At 51.0% G+C, this 26,041-nt stretch overlaps 15 protein-coding genes across 15 annotated transcripts; 10 read left to right on the top strand and 5 right to left on the bottom strand.

The window, feature by feature from the left end:
* Positions 1–1,882: 1,882 nt before the first annotated feature.
* On the top strand, positions 1,883–2,632 carry PPTG_24328 (hypothetical protein; the record flags this gene model as incomplete). The annotated part of the gene is made up of 1 exon (XM_008916418.1): positions 1,883–2,632. One exon carries the CDS (start codon positions 1,883–1,885, stop codon positions 2,630–2,632), a length of 750 nt encoding a protein of 249 aa, XP_008914666.1.
* Positions 2,633–2,965: 333 nt separating this feature from the next.
* PPTG_18350 (hypothetical protein) lies at positions 2,966–3,665 on the top strand (the record flags this gene model as incomplete). The annotated part of the gene is made up of 2 exons (XM_008916417.1): positions 2,966–3,265; positions 3,336–3,665. The coding sequence occupies 2 exons, from the start codon at positions 2,966–2,968 to the stop codon at positions 3,663–3,665; spliced, it is 630 nt and encodes a 209-aa protein (XP_008914665.1).
* A 748-nt stretch (positions 3,666–4,413) lies between these two features.
* On the top strand, positions 4,414–5,872 carry PPTG_18349 (hypothetical protein). The gene has a single exon (XM_008916416.1). The coding sequence runs from the start codon at positions 5,082–5,084 to the stop codon at positions 5,724–5,726; it is 645 nt and encodes a 214-aa protein (XP_008914664.1). The 5' UTR covers positions 4,414–5,081; the 3' UTR covers positions 5,727–5,872.
* PPTG_18348 (hypothetical protein) lies at positions 5,744–8,029 on the bottom strand. The gene has a single exon (XM_008916415.1). It carries the CDS (start codon positions 8,018–8,020, stop codon positions 5,906–5,908), a length of 2,115 nt encoding a protein of 704 aa, XP_008914663.1. The 5' UTR covers positions 8,021–8,029; the 3' UTR covers positions 5,744–5,905.
* A 539-nt stretch (positions 8,030–8,568) lies between these two features.
* On the bottom strand, positions 8,569–9,420 carry PPTG_18347 (hypothetical protein). The gene has a single exon (XM_008916414.1). The coding sequence runs from the start codon at positions 9,203–9,205 to the stop codon at positions 8,732–8,734; it is 474 nt and encodes a 157-aa protein (XP_008914662.1). The 5' UTR covers positions 9,206–9,420; the 3' UTR covers positions 8,569–8,731.
* Positions 9,421–10,784: 1,364 nt separating this feature from the next.
* On the top strand, positions 10,785–12,167 carry PPTG_18346 (hypothetical protein; the record flags this gene model as incomplete). Its single annotated transcript, XM_008916413.1, has 1 exon — positions 10,785–12,167. One exon carries the CDS (start codon positions 10,785–10,787, stop codon positions 12,165–12,167), a length of 1,383 nt encoding a protein of 460 aa, XP_008914661.1.
* A 35-nt stretch (positions 12,168–12,202) lies between these two features.
* PPTG_18345 (hypothetical protein) lies at positions 12,203–12,409 on the top strand (the record flags this gene model as incomplete). The annotated part of the gene is made up of 1 exon (XM_008916412.1): positions 12,203–12,409. The coding sequence occupies one exon, from the start codon at positions 12,203–12,205 to the stop codon at positions 12,407–12,409; it is 207 nt and encodes a 68-aa protein (XP_008914660.1).
* A 28-nt stretch (positions 12,410–12,437) lies between these two features.
* PPTG_18344 (hypothetical protein) lies at positions 12,438–15,041 on the bottom strand. The gene has a single exon (XM_008916411.1). It carries the CDS (start codon positions 15,020–15,022, stop codon positions 12,758–12,760), a length of 2,265 nt encoding a protein of 754 aa, XP_008914659.1. The 5' UTR covers positions 15,023–15,041; the 3' UTR covers positions 12,438–12,757.
* Positions 15,042–15,177: 136 nt separating this feature from the next.
* Positions 15,178–17,506, top strand: PPTG_18343 (hypothetical protein). The gene has a single exon (XM_008916410.1). It carries the CDS (start codon positions 15,287–15,289, stop codon positions 17,393–17,395), a length of 2,109 nt encoding a protein of 702 aa, XP_008914658.1. The 5' UTR covers positions 15,178–15,286; the 3' UTR covers positions 17,396–17,506.
* A 63-nt stretch (positions 17,507–17,569) lies between these two features.
* PPTG_18342 (hypothetical protein) lies at positions 17,570–18,647 on the top strand (the record flags this gene model as incomplete). Its single annotated transcript, XM_008916409.1, has 1 exon — positions 17,570–18,647. One exon carries the CDS (start codon positions 17,570–17,572, stop codon positions 18,545–18,547), a length of 978 nt encoding a protein of 325 aa, XP_008914657.1. The 3' UTR covers positions 18,548–18,647.
* On the bottom strand, positions 18,590–20,070 carry PPTG_18340 (hypothetical protein). The gene is made up of 2 exons (XM_008916408.1): positions 19,181–20,070; positions 18,590–19,102 (listed from the first exon to the last, which is right to left on the bottom strand). The coding sequence occupies exon 1, from the start codon at positions 20,008–20,010 to the stop codon at positions 19,615–19,617; it is 396 nt and encodes a 131-aa protein (XP_008914656.1). The 5' UTR covers positions 20,011–20,070; the 3' UTR covers positions 18,590–19,102; positions 19,181–19,614.
* Positions 18,601–20,105, top strand: PPTG_18341 (hypothetical protein). The gene is made up of 2 exons (XM_008916407.1): positions 18,601–18,874; positions 18,968–20,105. The coding sequence occupies exons 1-2, from the start codon at positions 18,710–18,712 to the stop codon at positions 19,391–19,393; spliced, it is 591 nt and encodes a 196-aa protein (XP_008914655.1). The 5' UTR covers positions 18,601–18,709; the 3' UTR covers positions 19,394–20,105.
* Positions 20,106–20,891: 786 nt separating this feature from the next.
* PPTG_24327 (hypothetical protein) lies at positions 20,892–21,002 on the top strand (the record flags this gene model as incomplete). The annotated part of the gene is made up of 1 exon (XM_008916406.1): positions 20,892–21,002. One exon carries the CDS (start codon positions 20,892–20,894, stop codon positions 21,000–21,002), a length of 111 nt encoding a protein of 36 aa, XP_008914654.1.
* Positions 21,003–21,177: 175 nt separating this feature from the next.
* PPTG_18339 (hypothetical protein) lies at positions 21,178–21,663 on the top strand (the record flags this gene model as incomplete). The annotated part of the gene is made up of 1 exon (XM_008916405.1): positions 21,178–21,663. The coding sequence occupies one exon, from the start codon at positions 21,178–21,180 to the stop codon at positions 21,661–21,663; it is 486 nt and encodes a 161-aa protein (XP_008914653.1).
* Positions 21,664–24,875: 3,212 nt separating this feature from the next.
* Positions 24,876–25,794, bottom strand: PPTG_18338 (hypothetical protein; the record flags this gene model as incomplete). Its single annotated transcript, XM_008916404.1, has 2 exons — positions 24,876–25,482; positions 25,619–25,794. 2 exons carry the CDS (start codon positions 25,792–25,794, stop codon positions 24,876–24,878), a joined length of 783 nt encoding a protein of 260 aa, XP_008914652.1.
* Between the last annotated feature and the right edge of the window lie 247 nt (positions 25,795–26,041).

The following is a 26,041-nucleotide window of genomic DNA, read 5'->3' as shown; positions in this document are numbered from 1 at the left end:
GATGATTACGTAATCTTCATGGATGATGACGTAATCACTGATGCGCCGTCGTCGACCACGAGTCTCAGAGCTGGATCGGGTCACTTCCCATCAATCAGCCCCTTGTTCCCAAAAGCCAACTGTCACTTCACCACAATAGTCGTTTTGCTTTTTGCACATCTGCCTCGCCATCGACAAAACGTGGAGGAAGATATGCAAACTCTGGCTTTAAAATCGGAAGACCGCTATCTGTTCGCCCAACAAACATGTCACCTACGGCATCATGACGAAGATATCGGTCCTGCACCCCCCACCCATTGACCAACCAGCCCGTAATTGAACTGATACGGATGGTGGGCATGCTGTCGACCCTGACGAGCAATCTGTGGAGGCCCCCTTCCGCATTGATTGAGTTCCGAGGTCTCCTGCAGCAACTCCTCGATGTTCGAGCTCCTTAGCTACCTGTGGCCCCTCTTAGACTCGGCCCAACACCTTCCGAAACCGCTCATATTGATCGCTTCCCGGAAACAAATGAGAATCAGCAGTGTCTACGTCGACCAATACACTCCTGTACGCACAGTAGAGAAACTGTAAGAATATTGATCACTTTAAAATATTTTTAAAGAAATGCGTACCGAGAGCGAGAATGGGGCAGACCTCGGGTGACAACGGATTAGTGTAGACATGGCGCGGATCTCGAGGTCGTGTACCACGTTGATCTTTTTTTTCATGTGTGCGAAATATACACAAAGCGCATCGTCGCGCCACTCCAAATGACTATAGCAAGGTTCCACGACATAATCATAAACATCCTGGCAAATACCATGTCTCGCTATGGGCTTTGCAGCATTGTGAAAGCAAGTTTTTTATACAGGCCAAGCGCCATTGGATCTTTGCCGACTGTGATTTGACCGAGACCCTGGCTAATAGATGCAGCCACCTTATGTTGTAAAACTTTGAAGTGGCAGCTCATCTCACGTGTCAATTCCGTTGACATTACGCAATGGTAGTCTTGAAACAGGTTGCAAAAAGCTGAGCGATGGCCAGCGTAGGTAGAAAACTGTGGTACGCTCCATTGGATTCTTCAGCGAGACAATCCAAGTCATAAAGTCACGAGCCGTGATGCAAGAAAAATTAGTTGGTGGGTTATCTGGAGCCCTTATTCGCTTCACCGCTTGCATTTAACTTAATGCTGTTCGCAAAGCCGTCGAGTACCAAATCTCTTTTGATCTTTAGCATCCATTGTAAAAAGCGAGCGGTAAAACTCATTCCTCGATTATGTACGAAAACCTACAGGAAAAGACGACCGAGAGTTCGCAGAGATTGTGTTGGAGCGCGCATTTGTGACTTCGGCTTCCAATAGCTGCAAAGCGTCGTCTGTGCCTGCCGTTCTGTTCGGGACTACTATCCTGAGAATTCACGTATGTTCTCAGCCTCTGAGTTATATATAGAAGATTGTATGTCTTCACGAAGAGTCGCCAAATCAATAATCAGAATTTTCAGGACGTCCCATCCGGTAGAATATGTTACCGCATCTGGTGGAGTTACGGAAGTTGGAGAATGTCCTACGAAATCTGCAGTTTTCTGTGGTCAAAACTATTAATAGTAAACTGTTTTTGTAGTACTGATATCTGCATTCAAGGTGATCAAATACAAATTATATTACTATTATCGTCACAAAGGAGGAAATATGAATTTACTACATTAGTTCGGATGGGCGAATGAAGGTATTGGTAGTAATAGTAAAATGATTTTCCGGTCTTACTATTACTACCAATCCCTTCAAATTCCTTGTATTGTGAACACGTTTCATACGCCTTTGTATTGTTGCAAATCGCTTTTTTTTTTTTTTTTTTTTTTTCTAACGAGCACTCGTCATCACTGGGCATTCTATTCACGATCGATGATCCGCCGCCGCTCAGAAGGTAGGAGAACCACCGGTGCGCCTCCCTCGAAGGTTTCGCCATCCTCGAGCCACTCTGTATCCTGCGCAGTGGCATTCGCATTGCCTGAGCTGGGAACGCCATCGATCAAGAAGCGGAGACCGTTGGGGACGCAGCATCTTGGACTCGCTGCGGTGGACGCCGGCTATTGCTGCCACGAGCCCACGCAGTTGCATCTTAACGTGGAGTGGCGGATCGACCGACATGTTGTATCTGGTGTGCTGGAGAACGCCACGGGCCAATTGTTGTTTGAAGTGCGCGAGAAGCCGTTGTCGCTGCATCGCCAACGGTCTCTGCTAGACCTGACCGAGGTGCCCGTGGCCACCATCCGCATGAGTGCGTTCCGCCGCCGTAAAGCGACCTACTCGTTGTATCCGCGGGCGGAGATATCCAAGAAGCCGCTGTTCAAATTCACGATGTCGCACAGCAAACTGGAGATGGTGTTCACGGACATCATGACAGGCGAGACCTGTCGACTTGGCTCCAACGGCGAGCAGGGCGACATCGAGATCTGGCTGCAGCGTGGCATCTCGCCAGACACGACTAGGCAGCCCATCGCACATATGTACCCGGCGCCAGCTGGGACGCCGTTGGGTTACTCAGTGGACATCGCAGAGGGCGTGGATGCAGTAATGGTCATCCTCGTGTGCATCGCCTTGCACGACAGCGAACCGGATCACAAGTGGCGAACGCCGACGACGTTCGTCTAATCTATTTAGTGGCTGGAAGAGGTGAAGGCAGTCTATTGCGTGGAACAGTAAGTTCTGCTATCCGTACACTAGATTTCGAGGCGTTCAATGGAGCTTTGCGTTTGTATTCGTTTACAACAGTGAGGTGCTGACTCACATCTTAGATAAGTACGACTTGTGGGTACAATTTTTATCTTGGTCAATGTATGTAACAGCAATCTGCTTCGGTTATTGGCAGAGACGTACCGCATCGTATCCGACGGACAGACACATAGCTCACTCCAGCACTCGTCGCCTGCTACACAACCGCTGCCGCCACCGCAAAGCTCCAGTAGTCACCACCGACCAGCAATCATGGACATGCACGAAGTTGCCTCCAAAGTACAGACACTCGTTGCGCTGCGTCACTTTGTCGCAGCGTTTGACGCAGGACAGGTTGCCTCCAAGCCGGTGCAGCTCCGCATCACGCCGGACGCGGTGGTGGACGTAGGCACGCGCGAGACGCTCTTTCTCATCCAGCAGAAGCAGTACTCGCTGCACCGCCAGCGCACACTACTGGACGCTCGCAACGAGCTACCCGTGGCCACGCTGCGTCTCAGCATGTTCAATCGTACGCCGACCTATAGTGCCTACCCCAGGACGGAACACGAGGAGGTATTGTAATACTTTCCTGCTACCCCACTCTCTCGTCGTGGATTTTGCTAATTTTACGTTTTGTCTGCAGACTCCTTACGCCTTCAAGTTCACCGCTGATGACACCACGGTGCGTTCGGAGTTCACAGATCTGGTCGGCGGCCAGCACTGCACCCTCGGTTGCGATCCAGCCAAGGACGGCAGCGACTCGCTTAACTTTTGGCTCGTGCGCGGTACAGGCGAGACGGCCGACGTGCAGCAGACCATTGCCCGCCTCACTTACACGCATAAGAACCCCAAGACTAAGGAAGGTCAGAGTGTCGTGGTCGACGTTGCCCCCGGTGTGGACCGCATGATGATGATTCTCATCTGCATCGGCCTACTCGACGAGGGTTTCGAGGATGAGCATACGCAGCAGTAGATTCGCAGGTTTGGCTTCAACACCAGACCCGATCTTTGACTTGCTGTACAGGTAGTACCAAGAACATCGAAATAATATGTTTTAAAATGAATAGCGTCCGTATTTCCATTTCCTAGCCAGAAATGCGGAGCTCCGATCGCAAAGATAATATTTGCTGTTCGTTCGACATCACCAACGGTTCACCATATCGGCAAAGCCAATGCCTGAATCGACCAGAGAATAATTTGAGTAAAATTTTGGAGATACCTGAAGACATGTGGATGAAACTGACTCTGTTCACGAACATCGACTCGAATAAAATGTGCACTATCCAAGCAGCTATGAGGACCTCGTTCAAGTATCTTCGTCTCTACTGAGAGTCAATGTACTTGTATAATACGTATTTCTTGATTTATGTGTACTGTACTTGCGGTTTATAAGCACCTGCACGCTCTTAATTCGAGAAGAGCCCAGTGTGCCATGCTACAAGAACACTGTGAAATCCTCACTATAAACTACATGTATAACAACAATACGTTTTGATGCTTCTTCCAGCGGCTTGACTGCAAAAAGAAGCATCTCAACTTTAGACTGACAAAGCGGCAGCTTGTCCAGAGCAACCAGCGTATCGTTCTCAAAACCGTGTCACACAGTTGTGCACCAACAGACAGATTTACCGACTGATTGCTTGCCGCAGTACTGGGTAACCGATACGATAAACAATTGCAGTGCGACAACTCGGAAGAAAGTGACTTGCTGCAAGCGAAATGAAAATCCAGGCACCTCGATTTGAACGCGGAGCAGCCAAACAAGGAGACGAAGCGTGTGACTCACAACGGGGTGTCCATGGTGAGCACCGTTCGCTTGGAGCAGCCGTCCTCGTCGAGCCCCGCGACTAGCGAGTTGAGTCTATCGGGGCTTGCATATTTGTGGTCTATGCACTTGAATTTTGTAAACGTTCGGATGTCGAGATTTTATCTAGGAGCTGAAGCATTCTGCGCAACGGCGCCGCTCACCGCGCGGCGACGCGACAAGGTGAACGCTGGCTTCGGAATGCGGTCTCATGGCAGAAAAGTTAGCAGTCCTGCACGCTGTCTTGCACTCCACGCACTTCCTCGAGCTCTCGCCGTATCGCGGCCAGTGCTTCTTCGTTTCAATCAGACTGAGCAGGTGCAGAAGGCAATCCGGGTGACCTTGTCGCGTAGAGGCAAATGTGCATGCTTACACTCGGCGCTCCATTATTGTATCGTGCTGTTGGGTGTACTGTAACCCGACTTGGACAGGGCAAAGCCCAGCTGAATTTCCCAGACTTTTCAAATCCGGCTGGTCTGTTATTACTTTATCGATCCCGAAACATTTGACGGGCAACACATTTTTCAAATTCCCAAGAGGTCCAAAGCTCACTTGTCTAGTACCATTCCAAACCATTGACTGAGAATGGGCTGCGCATCGTCTTCCGCCATCCCGAAACTACCGGAAGCGCGTCAGGTCGCACCCATCGAAGCAGACTTGTGCGCCAAAGCCATCACCACACTCCGTCTCCGCGACCGCTTTTGGGACTCTCCGCGCGACGAAGACTTTGTCATCTGCGACGCCGAATGGGGCCAAGATGTGTTCAGGATCCAGGGCACACCGTCCGCTATGAAAACGTTGCGAGACCCTCACCGTAGACCACTCGTGCATATGAAGCGCGAGCTCATGGCTCCTGTCCCCACCTATAATGTATTCGACGCGAAAGCATCAGCGGCCAAACTCTTCTCCATTAAGGCACAACCCGAGCTCAATGTAGAATTCCAGAGTCCCGCCACAGGCGAAAAGTGCCGCATCGGCCTCGCTGGAAACTGGTCCAAGCGCCAAGCGTCGATCTGGATGGAGCAGGGCCGCAAGGGCTCGCGGACGACCATCGGTCGGGTCTTCCGCCCGGCAGGCAGTCGCAGCTCTGCCGCTACTGCGCGCAGCTCCTCGCTATCCAGCAGCCAGCCGGACGACGAATACTTCCTGGCCATCATGGGCGGTGTTGATATGTCACTGATGGTGCTTATCTGCATTGCACTCGAGCAAGCTCACACCGAGAAGTGGTAAAGCCATTCAAAGGCGGCGTCAGGTGTAGTGTCGGACGCCATTAGTTCACCGTACTGCACTCTGTAGCGAGACGCAAAAAACTATTTATCAAAACAACAACAACGGTAGCAAAAGGAAGTTACCAACATGAAAAAAGATCAACACCAATCTTCTTCTTTTTTCTATTGACGACCACTATTCTATTGTGTAGTTGCGTCTTGAACAATTGTCCGGATCACCTCGTTGTGGGGGTAACGCTTTTCAAGATTAAGCTTGGTATGCTGCTCACTCACTTTGTCGAATTGTTCGAGACGGAGGTAGCTCATGAGGTAGCGCTCATAAAAGTCGTCGCGCAGCTTCGAGCGGTTAGTTTGCGAGAGTCTTTCAAGGAGTTTTTCACCAATACGAGCATTCGCTTCGAACCGTCCGCGGATCTCGTTGTTTCCCATCATCTTGACGATCGTGTTGACTGGCACGCGGGCCACGCCAAGTTCCAGCAAATAGTCCACCAAGAACTCGCATTCGTCATCCCAGTGGCGTTCAATGCATTCCTCCAGCAGTAGATACACCAGAAATCCCTGACCACTTAGCACTGAAGAGCGCTCTCCCCAGAACTTCAGAGAGCCCTCCACGGCTTCGTGAGGCGACATCTTCTTCATGTCGTACTCAAACAGAACTCGCACAGTTTGCCGTAAGGCCACTGCACCACCTTTCGAGCGAGTGGCTTCCATGATATCCAGCACCTGCACGAGCGACGGCACGGCGTGTCGGTGCTTGAGCATTTCCCACAGCATCATATTGAGCAACTCGATCTCAGCCTCCTTGTTTAAAACAGGAATCGTCGATGCCAGAACTGCATCCCCCAGTGACAGTCCTCTAGTATCCGGATTGTTGAGGCAAATGGTATCATGATACGCTTTTCGATCTTCCAATAGCGTCTTCGCATTGGAGGATTCACTGCCGTAGTTGGCCCAGCAGAAGTGCATCATATCCAGCGCAGTCGAATCTGTGAAGCGACAGGCTGCACGCAGCACCTGGCGGAAGTTAGTCTGGTATTCAGGTATGCAGTGGCGTGGGTAACTTTTGAAGACTTCGAGTGCGAGGTCTGGACGGTTCATATTCAAGCTGACCTTGATCAGGCCGCTCCAAATGTCGGGTTTCAACGTGTAGCCTCCATCGTTCTGCAGTGCTTTAGCCAGGTGAATCGCAGTTACCAATTCTCGCTCGTCACGTTTGCGATCGCGTAGGTTGGATCGAATGGCGAGTTCATAGCAGCCCAGTGGAATGACGGCGGCAGGAGAACAATGAGTGATCGTGTCAATCGCGCGTCTTGCCAGCTCCCCGTTCTTCTCGCTGTAACAGGCATGGAGAAGCAACTGCAAGTTGGGAACGGTACTGCAGATTCTCTCGAGCTGGTGCTCATCGTTCTCAAAAAGCCGCACAATCTTCTTCGTCTGCTTCAAAGTAGCCAGGGAGCGAAGATAGCACGAGTATACAGCGCGTGGCAACTGAGTGACGTGTTCGATCGGTACCGGTTTCTCTTTCGCCTCCACTTCAGCTTCATCTTCGTCGTCTGCATAACTAATGTCGTCGTCGAGCACCTTGGCTGCTTGGCGTAGCTGATGCTCCTGCAGCCACACTCTCCGGTCGCGGTCGTAGGCTTCAAAGAATGCCACCGCCAGCTTGTGCTCATTCATTTGGTGGAAAGCTTTGACCAGATTACCCACCATCAGCGCCTCATTGGCCACCACAACGTCCGCGTCCAGGTCAGGACCTGTGGAGCCCACAAACATCGAGCGTGTGGAAATGTCGACTGAGAGCTGCGCAAAGGCGTCGGCAGGCACAATCTGCAGCAGCCAAGGCCGGTTATCGCCCACATCCGCCGCCGTTGCCAGGCGCACTTGAAGCGGTTTTTCACTGTCCACTACGAATGGCCGACACTGCGAAACAACCTGCCAAGCGTCCAGTAGCTGCGTAGATGAAGGAACATGCTTGATTTCTAACGAAAAGCGACCGAGCGCGTGGGCCGCAGCCTTGCGCTTACCCGACTCCAACGAGCGCTGGAAAGTCGGGAACGAATTGTCGGCGGGAGGCTGCGGCCTGAGTACGCGCTTGACAGCCAAGCGGCTGGGAGGCGACGGAGATGACGTTGGTGCTTGCCTGGATTTGGGTGGCTGTGTCTGCTGCTGGCCGGAGGCTTCGGGGTTGGTATTGGGGCCCAGGCCCAACCACGCCACGAAGTCTGATGCGCGGCTCCAGATCAGTCGTTGCGGCTGGCGCGGCGGCAGCACTCGAGCGCGTCTCGAGTTCAGCATCTTGACTTGAAATGCGTGGTGTGTGGACCGATTAATACAGTACCACTATTTTGGTACAGTGGTCGCTTCAACGTGGACTGCATTGCATTGGAGTTTCCGAGACTCTACTACTTCTAGGCCTAATATTGTAGCGGAAAAAAGGGATGAGAAAGTGTCTTGCCTGGGTCGTACATTGCCGTCTTCGACGAACTCTCGCTCTTTGCCGGGTATCTACTTGGCATTAACTCGTCAATCACCCAGGGCATGCACAAGTTTTCTGATCTTTGAAGGTTCTCAAGGATGTTCATTTCACCTTAATCGGCACTCTCTTCGAGCTGAGGTGCTCAGCGATCTTCGACGTGGCACCGACGACCAGGTATAAAACATGGAAGAAGGCCCCATGTCAGCGGCGTCAATCCTGCAGCATTGTGTCAGACTGACAGTTCTTGAGTTTCGCTACTCAATGATCATCCGCTCTGGTGGGGTACGAACTTTCTAGTACTAGAGGATATATATCGACAGCACTCAAACGAGGTACAGCAGCCGTAGAGGCAATGAACAGCAATACAGTATCCGACAGCAATATCGCGTCAAACAAGTCGAAGTATATTCGTTCAGATAAAAAGATGGTGCTCAAAAAGTCGCAGCACGAAGGATTTCTTCTCTGCAGTGTAGCCGGCCGACGACGACGCGAGAAAATGGAGTCGATCGGTAAGACGATGGGACGCCCGCTTAAAGCATGGCGTAGACGACAGCCGTCACGAGGGCAAGAGCCGATGGCACCACAGTGGACGCACTGCTGCTAGCGCTGGCACTGGCGCTGGCACTCGCGGCCGAGGAGCTTGTGGCGGCCTCAACGGAGCCGCTGCTCGTAGTGGAGCTGGCGGTTTGGCTTGCAGAGGCGGACTCGGCGCTGGGAGCTTCTGTGGTGGCACGTGTCGGCTGTGGCTCGATGTCGAACTCGCTGTTGTCCGACGTGTCACCAGCGGTGACGGTGGAGCTGGAGCTGCCGGAACCGTTCGAAGAGGAAGCCATGGCCGCAGTTGACACGAACTTGAGAGCTTCCTTGTTGTTTTCTTCAGCGGCCTTGATTACCTTCAGCTCGGCAATCGTCGACTCCAGCTTGGTGATCTCTTCATCGATGGTGATAACCGACGCGGCCGATGCAACGGAGGCTAAAAGGAAAACGTAGCTGAGGACACGCATGACGAGAGAGGACGGAGAACTCTGCGGAGAAATCGAATGTGAGCGCTACATGAAGGGAGTCGGCGAAGTGGTCGTTGCATCGATCGGGTCAGGAAGACCAATTGGACGCGTTGAACGTGAGTAACTTGGCTCAAGTATACCGGGAGCCTGTCTTTGGCGAGCATGCTGTTACTATGGGACACCCGGCTGCTTGTCAAGCAACTTGAACAGCGATGAAGGGCGACGACAATAAATCTCAAGTTGGTTGAGAGTAGGTAGTGTGAAAGAAAACGCACAGAATACCTATTCCTACATTTTCAAAATACCTACTCCCGAACCGTACATGTTCTAGTGTTGGACGCATTATGGAATGCATCAATGGACCGATTACTCGGCTAAGCAGTCCGGGACTAACCAAGCCGCCTCTGACGGAGGCTCGAAAAGCTTGCTGAGATGTATCAAACCATACTTGACCAGCACTACGTGCTCGTAATCTAACGCAATGCAATAGAGCATGAATTGCGAGCTGTTGAACAGATGATGTATGCTACTATTATCCCATGCATCGCCCTTTACCTTCATGCGGGATGTTTCTAAAGGTTTGTTGCGTACGCTACTAGTTCAATGTGTCGAACGCTCAACACCATGGTGGGACGAACTATAATAGGTCGATTAAATTGATGATAGGGCTTGCTTTGCTATCTGATCGGCACAGAAAATATCCTTTAACAAACCTCGTTAACCTACGCGAAGCATTAGTTGACAAGGACACCCTCTGTCATCTTACTGATGGTTTGCCATAGTAAAGTCGTTGTGTTCAAAATAGGAGTACCAGTACTCCTATTTTGAACACAACGACTTTACTAGTACTCGTACTGGTCGCCTATGTCGCTTGTGTCCCCGTATTTTCACTCATGATCCTCGCTGTGAAGCGCTAGTCCGACCACTTGGAGGAGACTGCCTTTATGGTCCTACCAATCATCAGGGATTTGTATTTTTGCCTTGATAATTATTGTGAGGAACTTGAAAGCCTAATTTGAATTTGACCAAAGATTGGTACAGCTCCCATTTGAATACCGAATGGGATACACCCAAAATACCTACCTAGGCTTGAAAGAGGCAGGTAGGTATTTTTGCCGAATCTCAAGAGATAAGATCATGCCCCGTTGTCAACAGGCATTTGATCAAAAGTTTTGATTCAAAACCCTCATCTGATGAAGCATTTGAACTGTGCCTGTACCATTTCTTAGGTACAAGGTACCAGTGATTTTGACAAGCAACGTGTGGCCAGTCAAGATGCTCCGGCGATGGTAGCCGCGTGGGCTAGCATCGCCAACGCCGGTGGCACGGCGCACGTTCTGGAACCCAGCAGAAATCCTGGCGCGCCTGAAAAGCGGCGGCGCAGACGACGACAAGAAGGTTGCAACTGCTGACACCCAAGACCAGAGAGCGAGTAGCGAATGGCGGCCGCAGATCCCCGCAGACGTCGAGTTCCCGACGTTTTTTTTAGGACGCAGGATCAGGTCAAGTAGCCCATGGCAAGAAGGTTTTCTCGGACCTTGCGCAGCACCTAAGAAGCGCCTCCGACCTGGCGCAACTGATGCAGTCGTGGAACGTCATGAGGCAATGCCGCCCTTTTGTGGTTGCCGGTGAAGGTCTTCGACTCGCTGACGAAGGCAACCAGACCGCAGACAGAAAGACAAACGCTGGCGATGTACTGCATATGCTCCCCGTTGACGTGTTCGCGCAGCGTGTTGCTGGGTCGAACCGCCGCTCAATGTTCGTCGGCTCAACGCCACAGGAACAGAACATTACTGCTGCCAATGAGGCTGCAGTGGTAGCATTTCTGGTGAAATACTTTTACGCTCTTGGCGACCACGAAAGAGCCATCAAGTTCTTTGAAAGTTACAGCCGCGACCGCATGAATTGGCTGAAGGAGCGATCCGCAGTAGAAGCGGGAGCTGGTGGGTTCCCTCGAGCATCCAAAACTCTCTCATCTTCTGTGTCAGGTTTTGTGCGCGCCACTCGCTTGTGGGCCCCTGCACGTAGCGCGTATCTGGAGTTACTTATGGCAAAGCATAACTACCACAAGATCGCCCAATTCGCTCGACAAGATACTCGCAATTTGGAAACTGCCTGTGAGTCCGCGATGACCGCGGCATCGCTGCTTATCGGTTGTCGGAAGGGAAAAGATAGCACATTGGCTCGACTAGTCATTGAGACAATGGCGCAGAAGAACCCGGTATCGGTACTCCCGCTGCCACCTTACGAACTTGCCATTAAGGCCGCAATACAGAAGAAGAACCGCAGCGAAAGCGACCTTGAAAATGCGCTTTGGATTGCTCGCGTGATGCAGGATGATGCCGCGTATGTGCTCCACCCTGATCTCTGGTTCGCACTCTTTAACACTAGCTTACATCTGAAGCAAAAAGACCGTGCACTGTCCTTTGCGCTTGAGACCTTCGGCTTGCACTCGAAGAACTTCACGGCGCTGTACCAGGGTCCATTCCGCCGAGCGCTACGTAAAGCGTGTCGACTAAATCGATCTGATGTTGTGATGGGTATGATGCGCGAGTGGCTGGCTGCTGCCGATGGTGTGGATGCAGAGGCGAAGACGCAAGTGCTGGGGTTTGTGCTGCGGGAAATGCTGTATCGTGGCTTTCCCATGTCGAGTATTACCGAGTTGCTCGATGTTATGGAGTCTTTCCACATCGAGACAAGTCGCGTCATGCTCCAGCGAATTGTAAGGACGATTCTTGACGACGCCCATGAGACTCGTTCACCCCACGAATCTATGAAGAGTTCGCTTGAGTTTTGGAAGACGCATACCAATGTGCAGAACCCAGTTTACGTCATGTACGTGCTCATCCAACAGTGTCTGGAACGCGGCTGGTTCGATGAATGCGAGTTGGTAGTGAAAGAGATTGCAAAGCGACGATTCCTAGCGGTTCATGCAACAGCGTCATCGCCATCATGGATATGAACGAAAAACGCGGAAGATTAAAGGACAATGTGAGGATGTGTGAGGCGCTGCTGAAGATGCTGCCTCGATCAGGCTTCAAGTCTCTGAGCCAACAGTTTTTCGAGCGCTACATGAAAGCGCTTTTGACTCTCGGTCGCTTTAGTGACGTATGCGAGCAGTACGCTTGCTTGAAGCTAAACAAGCTCTTCCTGACGAGTACGCTTCTTGCAGCAACTTTGCACGATGCACAGGCCCAGGTCTGAGTGAACAGCTTTGCAGGAGGAACTCCTAGTTTCCGATAGACCAGGATCCTGGTTTTAGACAAATGCACTTCGTGCTACACGTTCTTTTGAGTTCTTCGAATGGATGACCCATCGCTAAATTGGAAAATGCTACTGGTGACACTGAGACTCTTTCGCGTGCGAGCTTCTTGCCTGTTGTTGACTACTCCACCGCGTATTCCTCTCCCAGTCCGCTTGACCAAGCCACTTCCTGGGAACCGAAATGTGCTGTAGTTGGCATGCTTTGTCCAATGTATCATCGATACTAATTTACCCAACAAACACACTCCATCTGTACCTGACAAGTGCTCGATTCTGCATTATCGTGATCTATGAGGACGAGGAAAGGACGGGGATACCGTCAATCATCGTCGGTCTTGAAGAGGTTGGGACATTTTGAGTATCACCCGTTCTACCAGATCGTTTGGGCTCATAGTTTTTCTTCTGCTGCTGCTTCATTGACTTGCGTTGTCGCAATTGCTTCTGGAGTTTCTCGGCTACGGCCGATACGCACTCTGCTCGCTTTACGCGTTCAGGTTGACCGAGAGCTTCGTAGGCGCGCGAAATACAGGCCACGATAGCCTTGCGGTTATCTTCATCTCGAGTTAGAGAGAAATCGATCAACTCGAACACTTCGGCCATGTATTCCCAGTCAGACTCGCCCTCAAACGCCTCGAGGAGTTTAAGACCAAGAGGTCCGTTTAACGGATGCTTGTTGCTTGAGGTGGCCAACCACTGCTTTAGAGCAGTTTTTACGACCTCCAGCCGTCCGTAATAACAGCATTTACGAAGGAATTGGCCGAAATGAGGTTCGCTAGACAAGCGGAAGACTTCGTTAAAGTGCGTCATGGTCTCCAGTAACTTCTCGTCACTAACGCTGTCGCTGCGGCAAAGTGTAGGCACCAATCGTTTGATCAAGGCAACGGTGAATACGCCCCGCACTTCCAGTTTATCCACATCGTGCATCAGAGTGATGATGTCTCCACCGCGTTTCTTCAAGCACAAGTAGTCGAGAATGTTGGTCACCAGCGCGTAACGATGAGGCTTAAGCTGCGGGTTCGTCTCGCGAATCAAACCCCACGCCTCGGTAGGTTTATCGAGCAACAAGAGCGCGTTTACAGCCATACGGACACCTGCATAGTGGAGGGGGTCGTCAGCATGCTCAGCATGCAGAGCCAGGAGTTCAGGGACGCGCTCGCATTCCTGGGCGTACACGGCCGCTGTGATCACACGTGGAAACAGATGCTCGTGTCTCGGGGCCAGGCCATCAATGTCCACCATTGTATCGAACAGCGCCAACACGCCGTGAGCGGCTTCGACAAGCTTCTCGAAGCGCTCTGGGTGATCCTCTTGCTCTTGAATCCGCCTTAAGCACGTGCCGTATGATTCTCTGGGTGTGGTCACCACGGGTTCCTGCTCCTCTGTCTTGGGTTCACCTTGGTATCTTTTGTTCGCCCCGTGTTTTTCGCTTGGCTTCGTCTCAGTAAGGAAATACTCGTCGTCATACGTGCGAATGGCACGCAAATAGTCGTCGGCACGCAGCTTGAAGCCCTTGATACGCATATCTTCCAAAATCCCGTCCAAAAGCTCGACGTTGCGCGTCATAGATACTGCATACAGCAGTTGTCTATAGAAGAAGACCGACGTCGGAAGATTATCCCTAGTGACTGTTTCGTAAAATTCAAACACTTCGTCGTATCGTTTCTCCTCGATCAACGCCGATAAGTACTGGACGTTCATATTCGCTGTCACATACACGCCGGCGTCTTGCGCGCGTTTGTAGATGTCGAACAACTTGGAGTAGTAAGTCTTACCACACATAGCGTAGACACTTGTTGCCCACGAGTAGAACATACGGAGGTGACTGCCCAATGCCACAACGTTCTCGTCCTCCATAGTGTTCGCCCCTGGTAGTACGACGCCCATTCCTGCTTTCGAGCGTCTCGCAAGTTCTAGGGAGAGCTTGTCCCGGTGTTCAACGATAGTCAGCGCCAGCAACGGTTGCTGGGCAATGACTAGCAGGGCCAGAGCCTCCTGCTCCGTAGCTTTAGTCAGCATGTCGTCGAAGCGCAGCGGCTGGTACTGGGTCTTAAGCTCGTGCTCATCCTTGGCCTCGTCCCTAGCTACCGCAAGCAAAGGGCATTTGCCTTCCAGCCCCATGACTGCGTAAAGTGGTGCATAGCAGTCAGCAACACTCTTGACGATGGCTGTGTAGAGGTTCTGTGTGGCCAGCGACTGCATCCAGAGCTTTTTCTTCTCCATGCCGCGTTGAAATTGCTCTTTAAGGACGCGCGCACGCTCCTCCTCCGGGTCTTCATGTTCTTCCTCGTGTCCGTATAAATGAATGGGTTCTTCATCATCTTCCAGATCCTCGTGCCCCTCAAAGGCGGCGGCGATGGCGAAGGATGGTCTCTTGTTAGGCTTCTGTTGCCCATCCAAAACGCCCTGCGGCACAAAGGACGAGTTTCGGTGCGGTATCTGCGGGTTTATGACGGTCCAAGACGCGTTCAACAAGGCAGGGACATTTGGTTCCGTCGACGAGCGTCGCAGCACCTGTGCTAGCAGCGCCAAGCTGCGCGATCGAGGCTTGAGCATCGGCGTGACACGAATAGCTCTATTGATTGTAGCCCCTCATTTTGGCGTCACGCGATTGGTGGAGCTTTAATGTAGCCATTTCTAATATAATTATCATATTGTGAGTTCTACTCAAAATTTCCATGGGCCCGCTCCTCAAACAGACCCATATCGGCAAATTTGGACGGAATTCACAATAATGTGCTTGAATGATTATGCACTATTTGTGTACACCACGTTCGTTTAACACCGGCCACACACCAGCAGCCGCGTCATCTGAGCTTCATGCTGGCTAAGGTGGCGCGTCGGCGCTCGTCGTGGTTGCGCTCGCTGGTCACGGCTCGGCGTTTGTCGCGGCCGCTGCAGGTGGAGGCTACTGCGCAGACACGCGAGGACGACGACGATGACGAGGCAGCTTCAGATAAGCGGCTGCCAGCCCGCGGGGGGAGAAGATCGTCAGGTGTAAAGCCTCAGAGTCTAAACGCCTACCTGCAACTGCAGCTGCGCGCCAGTGGTGGTGAAAATGCGACGATTGCTGCAGGTTTAAAGAGGCGGGAGACGGAGAGACTGGTTAAAGAGCAGGTGATGAAGGACCAGGAGGTGACGCTGCAGGCCGACGCGAAGGTCGGGGAATTCCCCTCGCTCATCTTTAGCGGCTCACCAGACCCGAAGGACATCGATAGAGCTAGAAAGAGTTTACACAAACTGGCGATGGATTTAGCGGATCCTTGTGCGGCAGTGGCCAAAGAGACGGGCTTCATGCGAGCCAGGAGACAGCTCAAGGCCGCAACAGGCAAGCTAGACCGCATGCTATACGCGATGCGCCAACGACAGGATTACGCACAAGTGGAGGCGGTGGTATTTTTATGGGAGAAGGAGTTTCCACACTTTGCAGGCCAACGCAAGCACTGGTGCGTCATCTGCGAGCACTACGCCTGGGCTCTCAACAGCCAACAGCGATTCCACGACGTCGCGGACAAGTTCTCCGCGTGCTACAGGGGGGAGAAACAAAACATACAGAGCCTCAGTATCTTGACACCGCGTCTGGCTCAGTCCATTTTTGTTGCGCTTGGGCATCTGCGCGATGCTGATGGAGCGCTGCTGCTGCTGGATACAATGCAGCGCCATGGTGTTCATGTGACGAAAGTATCCTACTTCCACATACTGAATGCTCTGCTGCATGACCAAACGTTTACAGATTTTGAGCGTGTGATGCAGATCTGCGAGGAGATGGTCACTAAACTGCCTGATGAGATTGTTCCCATGTCGCTGCTGCCGATGGTTATGATGACTGCAGCAGCTTGTGGCGAATCCAAACGCGCAATGAAGTTTTACAGTCACCCGCCGGACATGCCCATGTCGATCTTCACGGAGTTTCGTTTCGAGATCTGTTTGCAGCAGTTGAATCACTTGGGAGAAGACGAGATGTTGATGGAGATGTATCGGAACTTGATGGAGTCGGTAGAAGCAAGTCGCGATCTCAAGGAGCGAGTGTCGAAGTATCTTTTCAGAAAGCGAGTTGCGCTTACTACTGTTGACACTCGCGACAAACGGCTCGACGTGGCGTGTGAGATCTTAGATATCATGAACCAGCACAAAATTCCCGTTAGCCACCACGCCATCTATCCACTACTGCGCACGCTATTGCTCGATCCACTGCCTCTGAATTGTGGTGATGGTGCCGACGACCATGTAGACAACGAACAAGGTCAAATTCAGGTGGAGACAGCGGACGATCTACGCAAGTTTTTCTCGTGGTATCCGCACTCGCTGGAGTGGAATGAGTTCATCTTATGTGAAGCTATTGTCGCTGGTGTTCGCGCTAATCGAGCTGATTTAGTCGATGATCTGTGTGTATACGCGTTGGATAATGGCATGCCGATCAAGTACGCAGCGTTGGAGCAGGTGGTGGTGTACTACTATCGATTGGGTCTCATTAAAGATCTCGAGCGAGTGTCTGCTATGGTACGTGCACTGCGTCTAAACAAGCACATTCCCTTGGGTATTGCAGTGACAGAGATCGGAATGGCAGCCAACTTCCGCCTTCATCGATATGAGGAAGTAGTCATGCTCTTCGAGGATTTCTCGTCGCTAGATGGTGAGCAGAAACGAGCTCTGAAGCGGAGGTTCATGTTGCGGACAGTCCTGAATGCGTACAAACACTTGGGACGTGGGGACGAAGCTATGGCGATTCAAGAGCTGCTCCGTCAATATCACCGTACTCTATTAGATGGAAGTGAGAGTATCGAAGAGGGGGAAGCAAATAAGGAGATGACGCTGGATGAAGAAAGAAGCGCAGAAGAGAAGGAACTGGTCGAGGATAGCAATAGTGACGAGGTTGGAGAGCAGGAGCGATTGTCTTTACGTCGCTTTAACCGCCACAACTCTCGCTAGAATCAACAGTATACAAAGCCGTCGGCTTAATGTCCTGGACTTCTTATATCTACACCAATAACTTGAAGCTCTTTTTGATGATATCTATTTGAAGAAGCAACAATTGTGGAGAAGCTACACTTTTAGCGAAGACTAAAAATGCATGGACATTCAGAGCAGATTGCCGACACAAGGATGCCGTCCGAGGCGTCAACAGAGGAGCTGAGTGTCGATGCCGGAGTGCATCCCAAAGCGCCGACAGAGGCACTCGCTGCCTTTGAGCCGTTCGTGCAATGGCTGCTCTCCGCATCAGCAGACGACTTGACTTTTCCTCCTGGAGAATTTTTCTCCAGCTTCGAAGCTGCGAGTGACGTAAGCGATGGTATCGACGAGGAGGCTAACTCTACAAGCTCTGACGCGATACAACAAGAAGGGTGGCCGCCGTTTGAACATACCGGCAAAGCACGACTCGCGTTAGCTGAAGCTGAAGGTGAACTGGAGATGGCATGGGATCAGCTGTCTTGTGCTCGAAGAGAGTGGGGCATGCTCGACGACAAGTTGATAGCTTTACAGTTCGAGCGTGACGAAAACCGCGAGTACATTGCACTTTTAGAGCGACGGATCATTAAGCTTCTCCAGGACCGGGACCTGGCCATCGCAGAGACGTACACGACGGAAAAGCAGATTCAAGACGCCGAGTTTTTCAAAGCTAAACAGCTACAGCGGCGACAACAGCAGGAAGAAGAGCAGAGGAAGGCACGTGTAGCCTCAGCGCTTCGCAAGTTGCTGCTCCGTCGAAGCAGCGACGATGGTGGCAATAGCAGCGGTGGCGAGTCCCCGACAGCAGCTTCGTCTCCAAAATACACTGAGAAAGATGTTCAGCGACTCCAGAAGGAGCTGGCAGACTCGAAAGTGGCAGCTGCAGTGGCCAAGGCGGAACGGGATGAGCGACGACACGCCGTACGCCGAGCAGAGCGCCGGTGCGTTGAGTTGAAACTAGCGCTGGCTCAGGCACGAGCAGAAGAAGACGATCTACAAACTTCTATCCAGCAACTAACTCACGCTCGCCGCAACTCCGTGGGCCATTTGAAGCAGATATCGCTCTTCTCTTCAGCTGCTGCACTGCCGCTGGAGCCTCCGCCGGCGCCGACAGCAGGGATGTGGGCGAGCTAGGTGCTCGCGATGTTTCACTATTAATTTAGACCGGTTAACATGAACGGCATGCAGGTTTGTATTTAAGAAGTGTTTGACGTACAAACATATTGGACAGGCATTAATTGTTGAAGGTTTATCACCTATTGGCGCTCGTCGGCCACAGTGAAACACCACACGAATATGGAGGAGCCGAAGCCCGTGCGCTTTGACGAGGAATCGGACGAGGAGGAGCAGAACCCTGGCGCTTTCATGTGGATCGAGGGCGACTCGCTGGCGCCGCCCTGCCAGAGTGAGCACGACGTCGTTTCTAAGATAGTAGAGATCGCGCGTGTGACCCCCGACGATGTGCGTCCCTAGGCCAATTATACGAGGAAAGCCCAAGCCCGTTGTCTCACCCTTTCGTACGTCATACTTGTACTTCGCTGTCGTCTCTGTTAGGTTCTGTTCGACTTGGGCTGTGGTGACGGCCGCATCTGTATTGAGGCCGCCAAGCGTTATGGCGCACGCGCTCGTGGCGTGGAAATCGAAGACTTCCTGATCAAGCGCTTCCGCGAGCTGATCGCCTCCAATGACCTGCAGCAACTCGTGAGCGTCTCACACGGTGATCTACTGGAGGAGGACCTCTCGGAAGCCACAGTCCTCGTCACATACCTGCTGCCCGACGCGCTGGATCAGCTGACGCCCAAGTTCACCAAATTGCTGAGTCAGACCGACAAGGATGTGCGCATCATCTGCAATACGTGGGGAATCCGCGGCCTCACTCCCGACGAGCGCTACGACACCGGACCCTACGGCAACGTCCCGCTGTTCGTGTACAGAAGTTGTGGTCGCTCTTCTGCTGACAAGGAGGAGAAGCCTAGGTAGAGAGACGCAAGAATACAATGGAAAGCTAAACAGACAGGATAGCACCGTAGAATAATAGACTCGAGTTTAGACTGCACGGCCGCGGACTGCTCGCTTGCGTATTTATCTCGACGTTAACGTCCTGACTGGTCTGGCTGTCGTTTTACTGCTGCTTTTCGCCTATACCGGGTTCTCGTAGGGGCGCTGCTGCTATTGCGGAGCCTCTATCGTCATGGCTCCCATCAAGCGCTGCCGGATTTATTGAGGCGGTGCACCACGAACATGCTCGTGTCCAGATAGGCGAGCGTCACGTTCTTAATGCAGTCCTTCTCCTTGGACGAGAGCTCCGAGTCGGGCTTGCTGGCACTGCACTTGTCCCAGGCTAAGGCCGTGATCTTCGAGATAGCCTGCTGGATCAGTGCGCGCTGCTGCTCTTCTATAATCAGCTGCTGCATTTCCGCGGCGCCTGTGGATGAACCGCCACCCAAGGATGACGAGGGCGACGAGGACGGCGAGTCGAAGGACGACGACACCGCTGGCGCACTGTAGTCGTACGTGGGCTCTTCATATGTGTACGACTCCGAAGAGGAGGAGGTGGACTCCGGCTCCTTGCTCTTACCGAATCCGAAGAAGGACATCCTGCTGCGCGGCTCGGCTCGGGTGTTAGTGATCTGCGATTTTTGTGTGGATGGTATATTTATCATGTTTGAGGAAGTAATATCAGTTTTAAGAGTCTTGTATTAGTTTTGGAGAATCCACTTACAGTGCCGCTGTAAACTTATACAAGTTATATTATATCTCTGGAAACTTATGCAAACTCCTTTAAAAAAAAAACGGAGTGGCGTTTGAGCTTGCATAAGTTTACAGAGATTTAATTTGTATCAGCTCCGTTTCGAAAAATTTGGACATTTGTTTGGACATTCTCCAGATTTTGCAGGACATTCAGTGATCCTCTAAAGTTTACTCCAGGACCGAATGTCCTGATTTTCCAACCCGAAATTGCCATAATCAATTTGGCATACAAAAACTAGTACTAATTCTAGGCGCTGGAAAACCCACTCATATTGTGATTTTGCAGGACAAGTTGTCCGCGGCACCATTTACTTACCATGAGGAGCACACAAGCGCTCTTGCCGAATTAAGGCGCCAAGCTGAGCAGATTTGTGACAACACCGTCAGCCCGAGCTCGCGCGCCGCGTATGTGAATTCTTATTGCCGCTTTGTCTCGTGGGTACATCAGAATCACCCCAATTTCATACCGGTTGCATTCGCGGATCGCGTGGGTGTAACAGAAGGACTCTCAGAAGCGCAAATACGACGGCGTATCAAGCCACTACTCACTCGAAAGCACGACGATCCTCCTCTTACTTTTGGAAATTTAGATCCGGAAGTATTCGAAACTTGGCTTCTTACTCTTCGCAAAGCGGACGGCTCGATGCTCAGCTACTCTGCTTTCAATACACACCGTGCTGGATTATTTAACATATATCGAGACTATGTACAGCAAATGGGACCTGCGATGGAGAAGGAATTAAAGCAGTTTTTCAAAGGACTTAAACTGCAACTTGCAACGGCCCAAGCTTGTGGAGAAGGCCAGGTCAAAGTGGGGGAAAGACCCAGTATCATTTGAGCTTTACGAATTTCTTTCTAGCCATTTGCTGGAACTACCAGGAAGTGACGCAATTTTCGCTCGGGTGAACTTGGTTATCTCGTGGAATCTCATGTGCCGTTCTGCAAATGCATTTGACGTTCGACATTCACACATTGAATGGGGTGGTGACTCACTGATAGTCTATTTTGCTCAAATGAAATATGATCAGGGTAATGATCGCCCACGTGACCCGCGTCATGTGTACGCTAACCCACTACAGCCATCAGTATGTCCGATATTGGCACTTGCCATTTACTGGGCGACTTCTACTTTTGATGTGGACAATCGCCTATTTCCAGGGTCGGATCAATATGACCGGTTCCGTAAGCGTTTGTACCGATTACTGGAAGACGAGATGGTTTCGGTGGAGTTAAAGCGACGAGGAGTTAACCCAAGTGATCTCGGTACTCATTCAATGCGCAAAGGGGCAGCCACATACTGTGCGTCTGGTTCTACCGCTTGTCCATCATCTACGGCGGTGCACTTGCGAGCAGGCTGGTCTCTGGGTGGTGTTCAGAACACATATCTACGCTATGAGGCTGCAGGGGATATGCATGTCGGGAGAACTGTTGCTGGACTGCTTACTAACAGTTGTGAGTTTGCTATATTGCCTCCGCACTTCGTGGAGCAAGATGACTGAGTTCAGCGTGGGGTTACGACCGTTTTCCATGGGATACCAGACCACTTATCTTTCGTTGGAGAATTTTGTCTCGTATCCTTAGTATTTCACGTACCCTTCCTGCGAACACACCTCCCACCTCGCCGTCCTCTCTTCGAGACAGCGATTTTTCAGGATGCTGCACAGTTAGAAAATCTATCGGAACGTGCGTGTTGTGGCTTTAGTGGACCCAACTCGAAGTTAAAAGCAACCGGTCTTCCGCCGCATGTGTCAATATTGAGCCAGATGAAGGAACTACAAAACAAAACGCTGTCGACTATCGAAAAAATTGAAGAAGTTCGCCACGAAATAGTTAAGGACATCGTGCGTGAATTAGAAGATCGGGCTATTAGTACGCGGGCGGTAACTTACGATGGATTACAAGATGCTCTGCGGAATTGTCTCGCAGAAGTAGGTATTCACGATCTCGTCGATAAGCACAACGCCATTGAGTCACCAACGGCGCAAGATTCAACATCAACGGACGATCGTGTCACACCCTCAATATTCTTTTGGGCCGGGAGGTTTCGCCGAGTTCCTTCCGACTTCGTCCTCCCTGAGTGGTCTGTTGCGAACCTGTGGGTCCTTTGGCGTTGCTGTAACGCTGAGAAGCAGTTACCACCTCTGTGTGTGCTTGACGGTGTCGACATGCCTAATAGAAACAGCCAGAAGCGATTCAGTGACGCTCGATACCTGATGAAGAAACTGGAAGCGATTGCAACAGCAAGGAACTTACTTCGTCGGAGGCAAACCGTGGAGGAGGTTGTCAGAGTTTATGCAGCGTGTTCTTCAGCACTAGAAGTACCATTGAGGACGGCACACACTCAAAAGCGACGCAGAGGGCAGCTAACTTGGGTGTCGGTTGTACGACTGCACCGTATCGCCGATAGAGCCGCACGATCTTGACTTTAGATTTAATACACTCTAATCCGACTGTTGATTGGCTAATATGTTTGTCCTGACATTGTCCTGAAAAATCCGTTTAAGAATCATTTTCATTCCGATTGGCACCCTGAAATTATCTTATTGGTCGAAAATATTATTAGCGAATCATATTGATGTGGCCCTCTGAACTTATTTCAAAACTAACCCCGATTAGAGCGGATTATATTTGTTTGCGACAGACCATGCGAGTAGGTTCTAGAGCAATTTTTTGGAAATTGAACAAAAATGACCCCAAACCGGTGCGACAAAGAGAATCTCTCTAATCTTACACCACTTGGAGGTTGATCGACAAGCCGCTTTGTCCTCAATCAATGGCGTGGTTTTACGACCTATAGAAGCGAATGAGAGCTTCATCTTCGTCTTTATTTGAGGTTCTAATTCTAAGCGGTTGGGTCGCTACGATTTCCAACAATAAATGTCCAAAACATTTTGAAACGGAATGATATCAACCACCCTCCAAGTAGTATAAGATTAAATAGATTAACTTTGTCGCGTGAGGAGGACTAGAAAATACTAACTTCGGGAATACTAGCGCACATTTTACTGTGTTTGGGCTACTTTTGTATATATTTTAGTAAAGAGCCCGACATATCGTGGTTACTGGTAGATCCGAGGAGGACCCCTCTTTCTGTACGATTCTGTAAACATGTAATTTCTTATAAAGACGTGCGAACTCAAGCTCAAAGAGCGTTCCATGCTTGTTTTCGCTTGTGCTTCGACTTCCACCCAGGCCTTAGACCACACTTTCCTGAACCTCAATGTCGCCTTGGAAAAGCATCATCAATAGTGAAGTATCCGATCGTAGTGTTACATTTGTAGTCCACTGCTTGAAAATGGTAGTGGGGTGTTGTAGGGTCTTCATCTCCTGCTTCGGTTTTGGTAATTGCTGCCACGTTGTACACCTTCTCCAGTTCGTCATGCCGGTAAGTCGATTGCGTTGTTGCCGTTGTTGCGTATCTTCACTCATGCGTTAGTCATGTGGTGTAGTAATCATACTATCGAAGCCGAGAACTCCATCAATAGGAAGATTACCGTCGCTTTCACGACCTACATCCCGTGGTAACTCCACCATCTTTTCATTTGTAAGCGTCGCCCGTTCCGCTCCCCGTCCTGACTGCAATTCAGTCCGAGCGCGAGGCTCGAGAGGTGATTCAGAAGCTACGAAGGCGGAGAAGTCATCGTAGCAACACTGAAGTGCTCGTTCATAGGTCTCCGACTTCAGTCGCAGATACCACAGTGTTCCCCGAGACGGTATCTCTTGACGCAAGTGCAAAAGCCGATCTCGAAAATTTCAACAATCTCGTTGTTGCTGCCAAGGACCAAGTAATGAAAGCGACTGAGCAGACATAGCTTTGAGCGTAATATGGCCATCCCACCAGTGGACAGAGTCTCCTTCCTCGTCGTATCCTGAGAGTTGTTTATGGCGAATACCAATTGATCGGCGATTTAGTCCCAGTCCTGTTGGAACGGGTCTGTGTGCACTCTGACTGATTGGATCACCATCTTGACCAATCTCTACTGCTGACCATCGCACTGTGGCCGATAACTCAATGTTGTTCGTGATCTGGAGTGCATCATCTCAGCAAACGCTTGGAACACCTCGCTCATGAAGCACGGGTCACGGTCATGTCTGATAAGAAGCGGCAGTCTCAGTCATGGGCTTGGCAATCACGTACCCAGTGAAGCCACATTGGAATAGTAGAAGCGCTGTGTTTCCTCGCCGAGACTTTGGCAATGGTATGATAAAGTCCATAAACACAATTGGAAAGGGTCTTTCAGCCAGCACGTTGCCAGGCGAGTATCCACGCAAGTGAGGTCGACTTTTGCTCGAACTGCAGTTCGGGCACGACTTCACATGCTTCTCCACATCTGCATAGAGCCATGCCAGTAGTAGTCACGCTTCACGCGCTGGCAAGTCCACACTACCTCTTGGTGTCCGCCTTCTCAGCGAGCCGACGCAATTTTAAAGAATTTCCTGGACCATCGTGGTAGGTACCACAAGTTTAAGGTGAATCTCGTCCTGTTTCCGCGACGTTGTCGAATGGCTCGCTGTCACGTAATGTAGGACACCGTCGTTAGTGAGCACAAACTTGTTGGCTAATTTTAGCGCGTCATGAGCAGCACAGTATCCAAGCTTCTCGTCTTCGCATCGAAGAACAGATTTGAGGTTCGATCAGTGCAGCTCCTCGTCTTGGGCCAACGCTATACGTCGTCTTCGCTCCTCTTGAATGGTAACCCGGATCGACATCTTAAGAGTTTGGCTCACTTGGCGGAGCTTGTGCTGCCCCAGTCTGCTGCTCGTCTTGCGAGTCGTCGGTAGGTCTGTCTGTCTTGTGACTCATGTTCTCTTGTGAGCCAGCGTCTTGACTTGGCACTTCGTTTGCGAACCGAACTCTCTTCTTTCGAGCTCCAGTCTGTGATCGAGGCGTCGCCATGACCATGTGAGGTTCCATGTGGGGTTCATCTCGCACGAAATTTGCAATCATCCTCCGAGTTGGTCGGTGAACAGTTTCAGTAAATTGGATAGAGGCTGTTGAAACAAGAATTTTCACCTCAGCTTCCCTCGATTTGTGATAGATCACCTCTGGAATCCGATTGAACTCTCGTAATTCAGCTTTCTGACTCTCGCTCAGCACCACTTTCGACGTCTTAAACGCCGCAGTCTCAGTTGTCAGTGAATCGGCTGCAGCGTTGTATTCACGAGTCATGTGGAAATACTTCATCGATTTAAGGCGCGCCGTGACTTCCTTGTGGCGACTCAATTGATTCATAAGAGACTCTTTCCGGCACGCCAACGCCCCTAGTGTATTGCGAACCTCGAATCTCCAATCACGTCGTTTGCACCATGTTCGAGAGCTGCAAGAATTCCGTTGATCATCCCATGTAATCAGCGTTCACTGTCGTCTTCTCAAGGTAAACACTCCCGGCGACCACTATCTGGCACTCTAGTAGTCGCCACGCAATTCAAGAGCAGATTCCAAAGCCACCGTACTTCTCCGTTTTTGCAGTACCATCAAATAAAACCACAAAACCTTTGTGGGTCTTCGGTAGACGTGCGTACAGCAAGTTCGGGTACATCCGAGCTGTTGGGGAACCCTTGTTTGGCGGTGCTACGAGCGCTAGTGAGTCGTCGATTGAAAGGAAGCTTGTCACTGCCGACTGTAGCATTTGTATGAACGCACAGTTAACTTCTTTGACTCGCTCCACAATGATGTGCCATGGAGAGAACAGTACAGCGAACTGCACCGCTCGTCCGAAGAGTGACTTCGGCTTGATAATCCATTCTGGCGTCGAGAATCGAGTATACACGTCCAGCCAGGGAGGCAACTTGCTCTCCCCAACACGTGCAAGTAGGCACAATAAAGCCGTCACGTAAACTTCCGATATATAATCGGCCAATACACACACTCACTTG

The sequence above is a fragment of the Phytophthora parasitica genome (assembly GCF_000247585.1).
Source record: "Phytophthora parasitica INRA-310 unplaced genomic scaffold supercont2.83, whole genome shotgun sequence".
Classification (NCBI taxonomy): Eukaryota; Oomycota; class Peronosporomycetes; order Peronosporales; family Peronosporaceae; genus Phytophthora; species Phytophthora nicotianae.
This window is presented reverse-complemented; position numbering and strand designations above follow the sequence as displayed.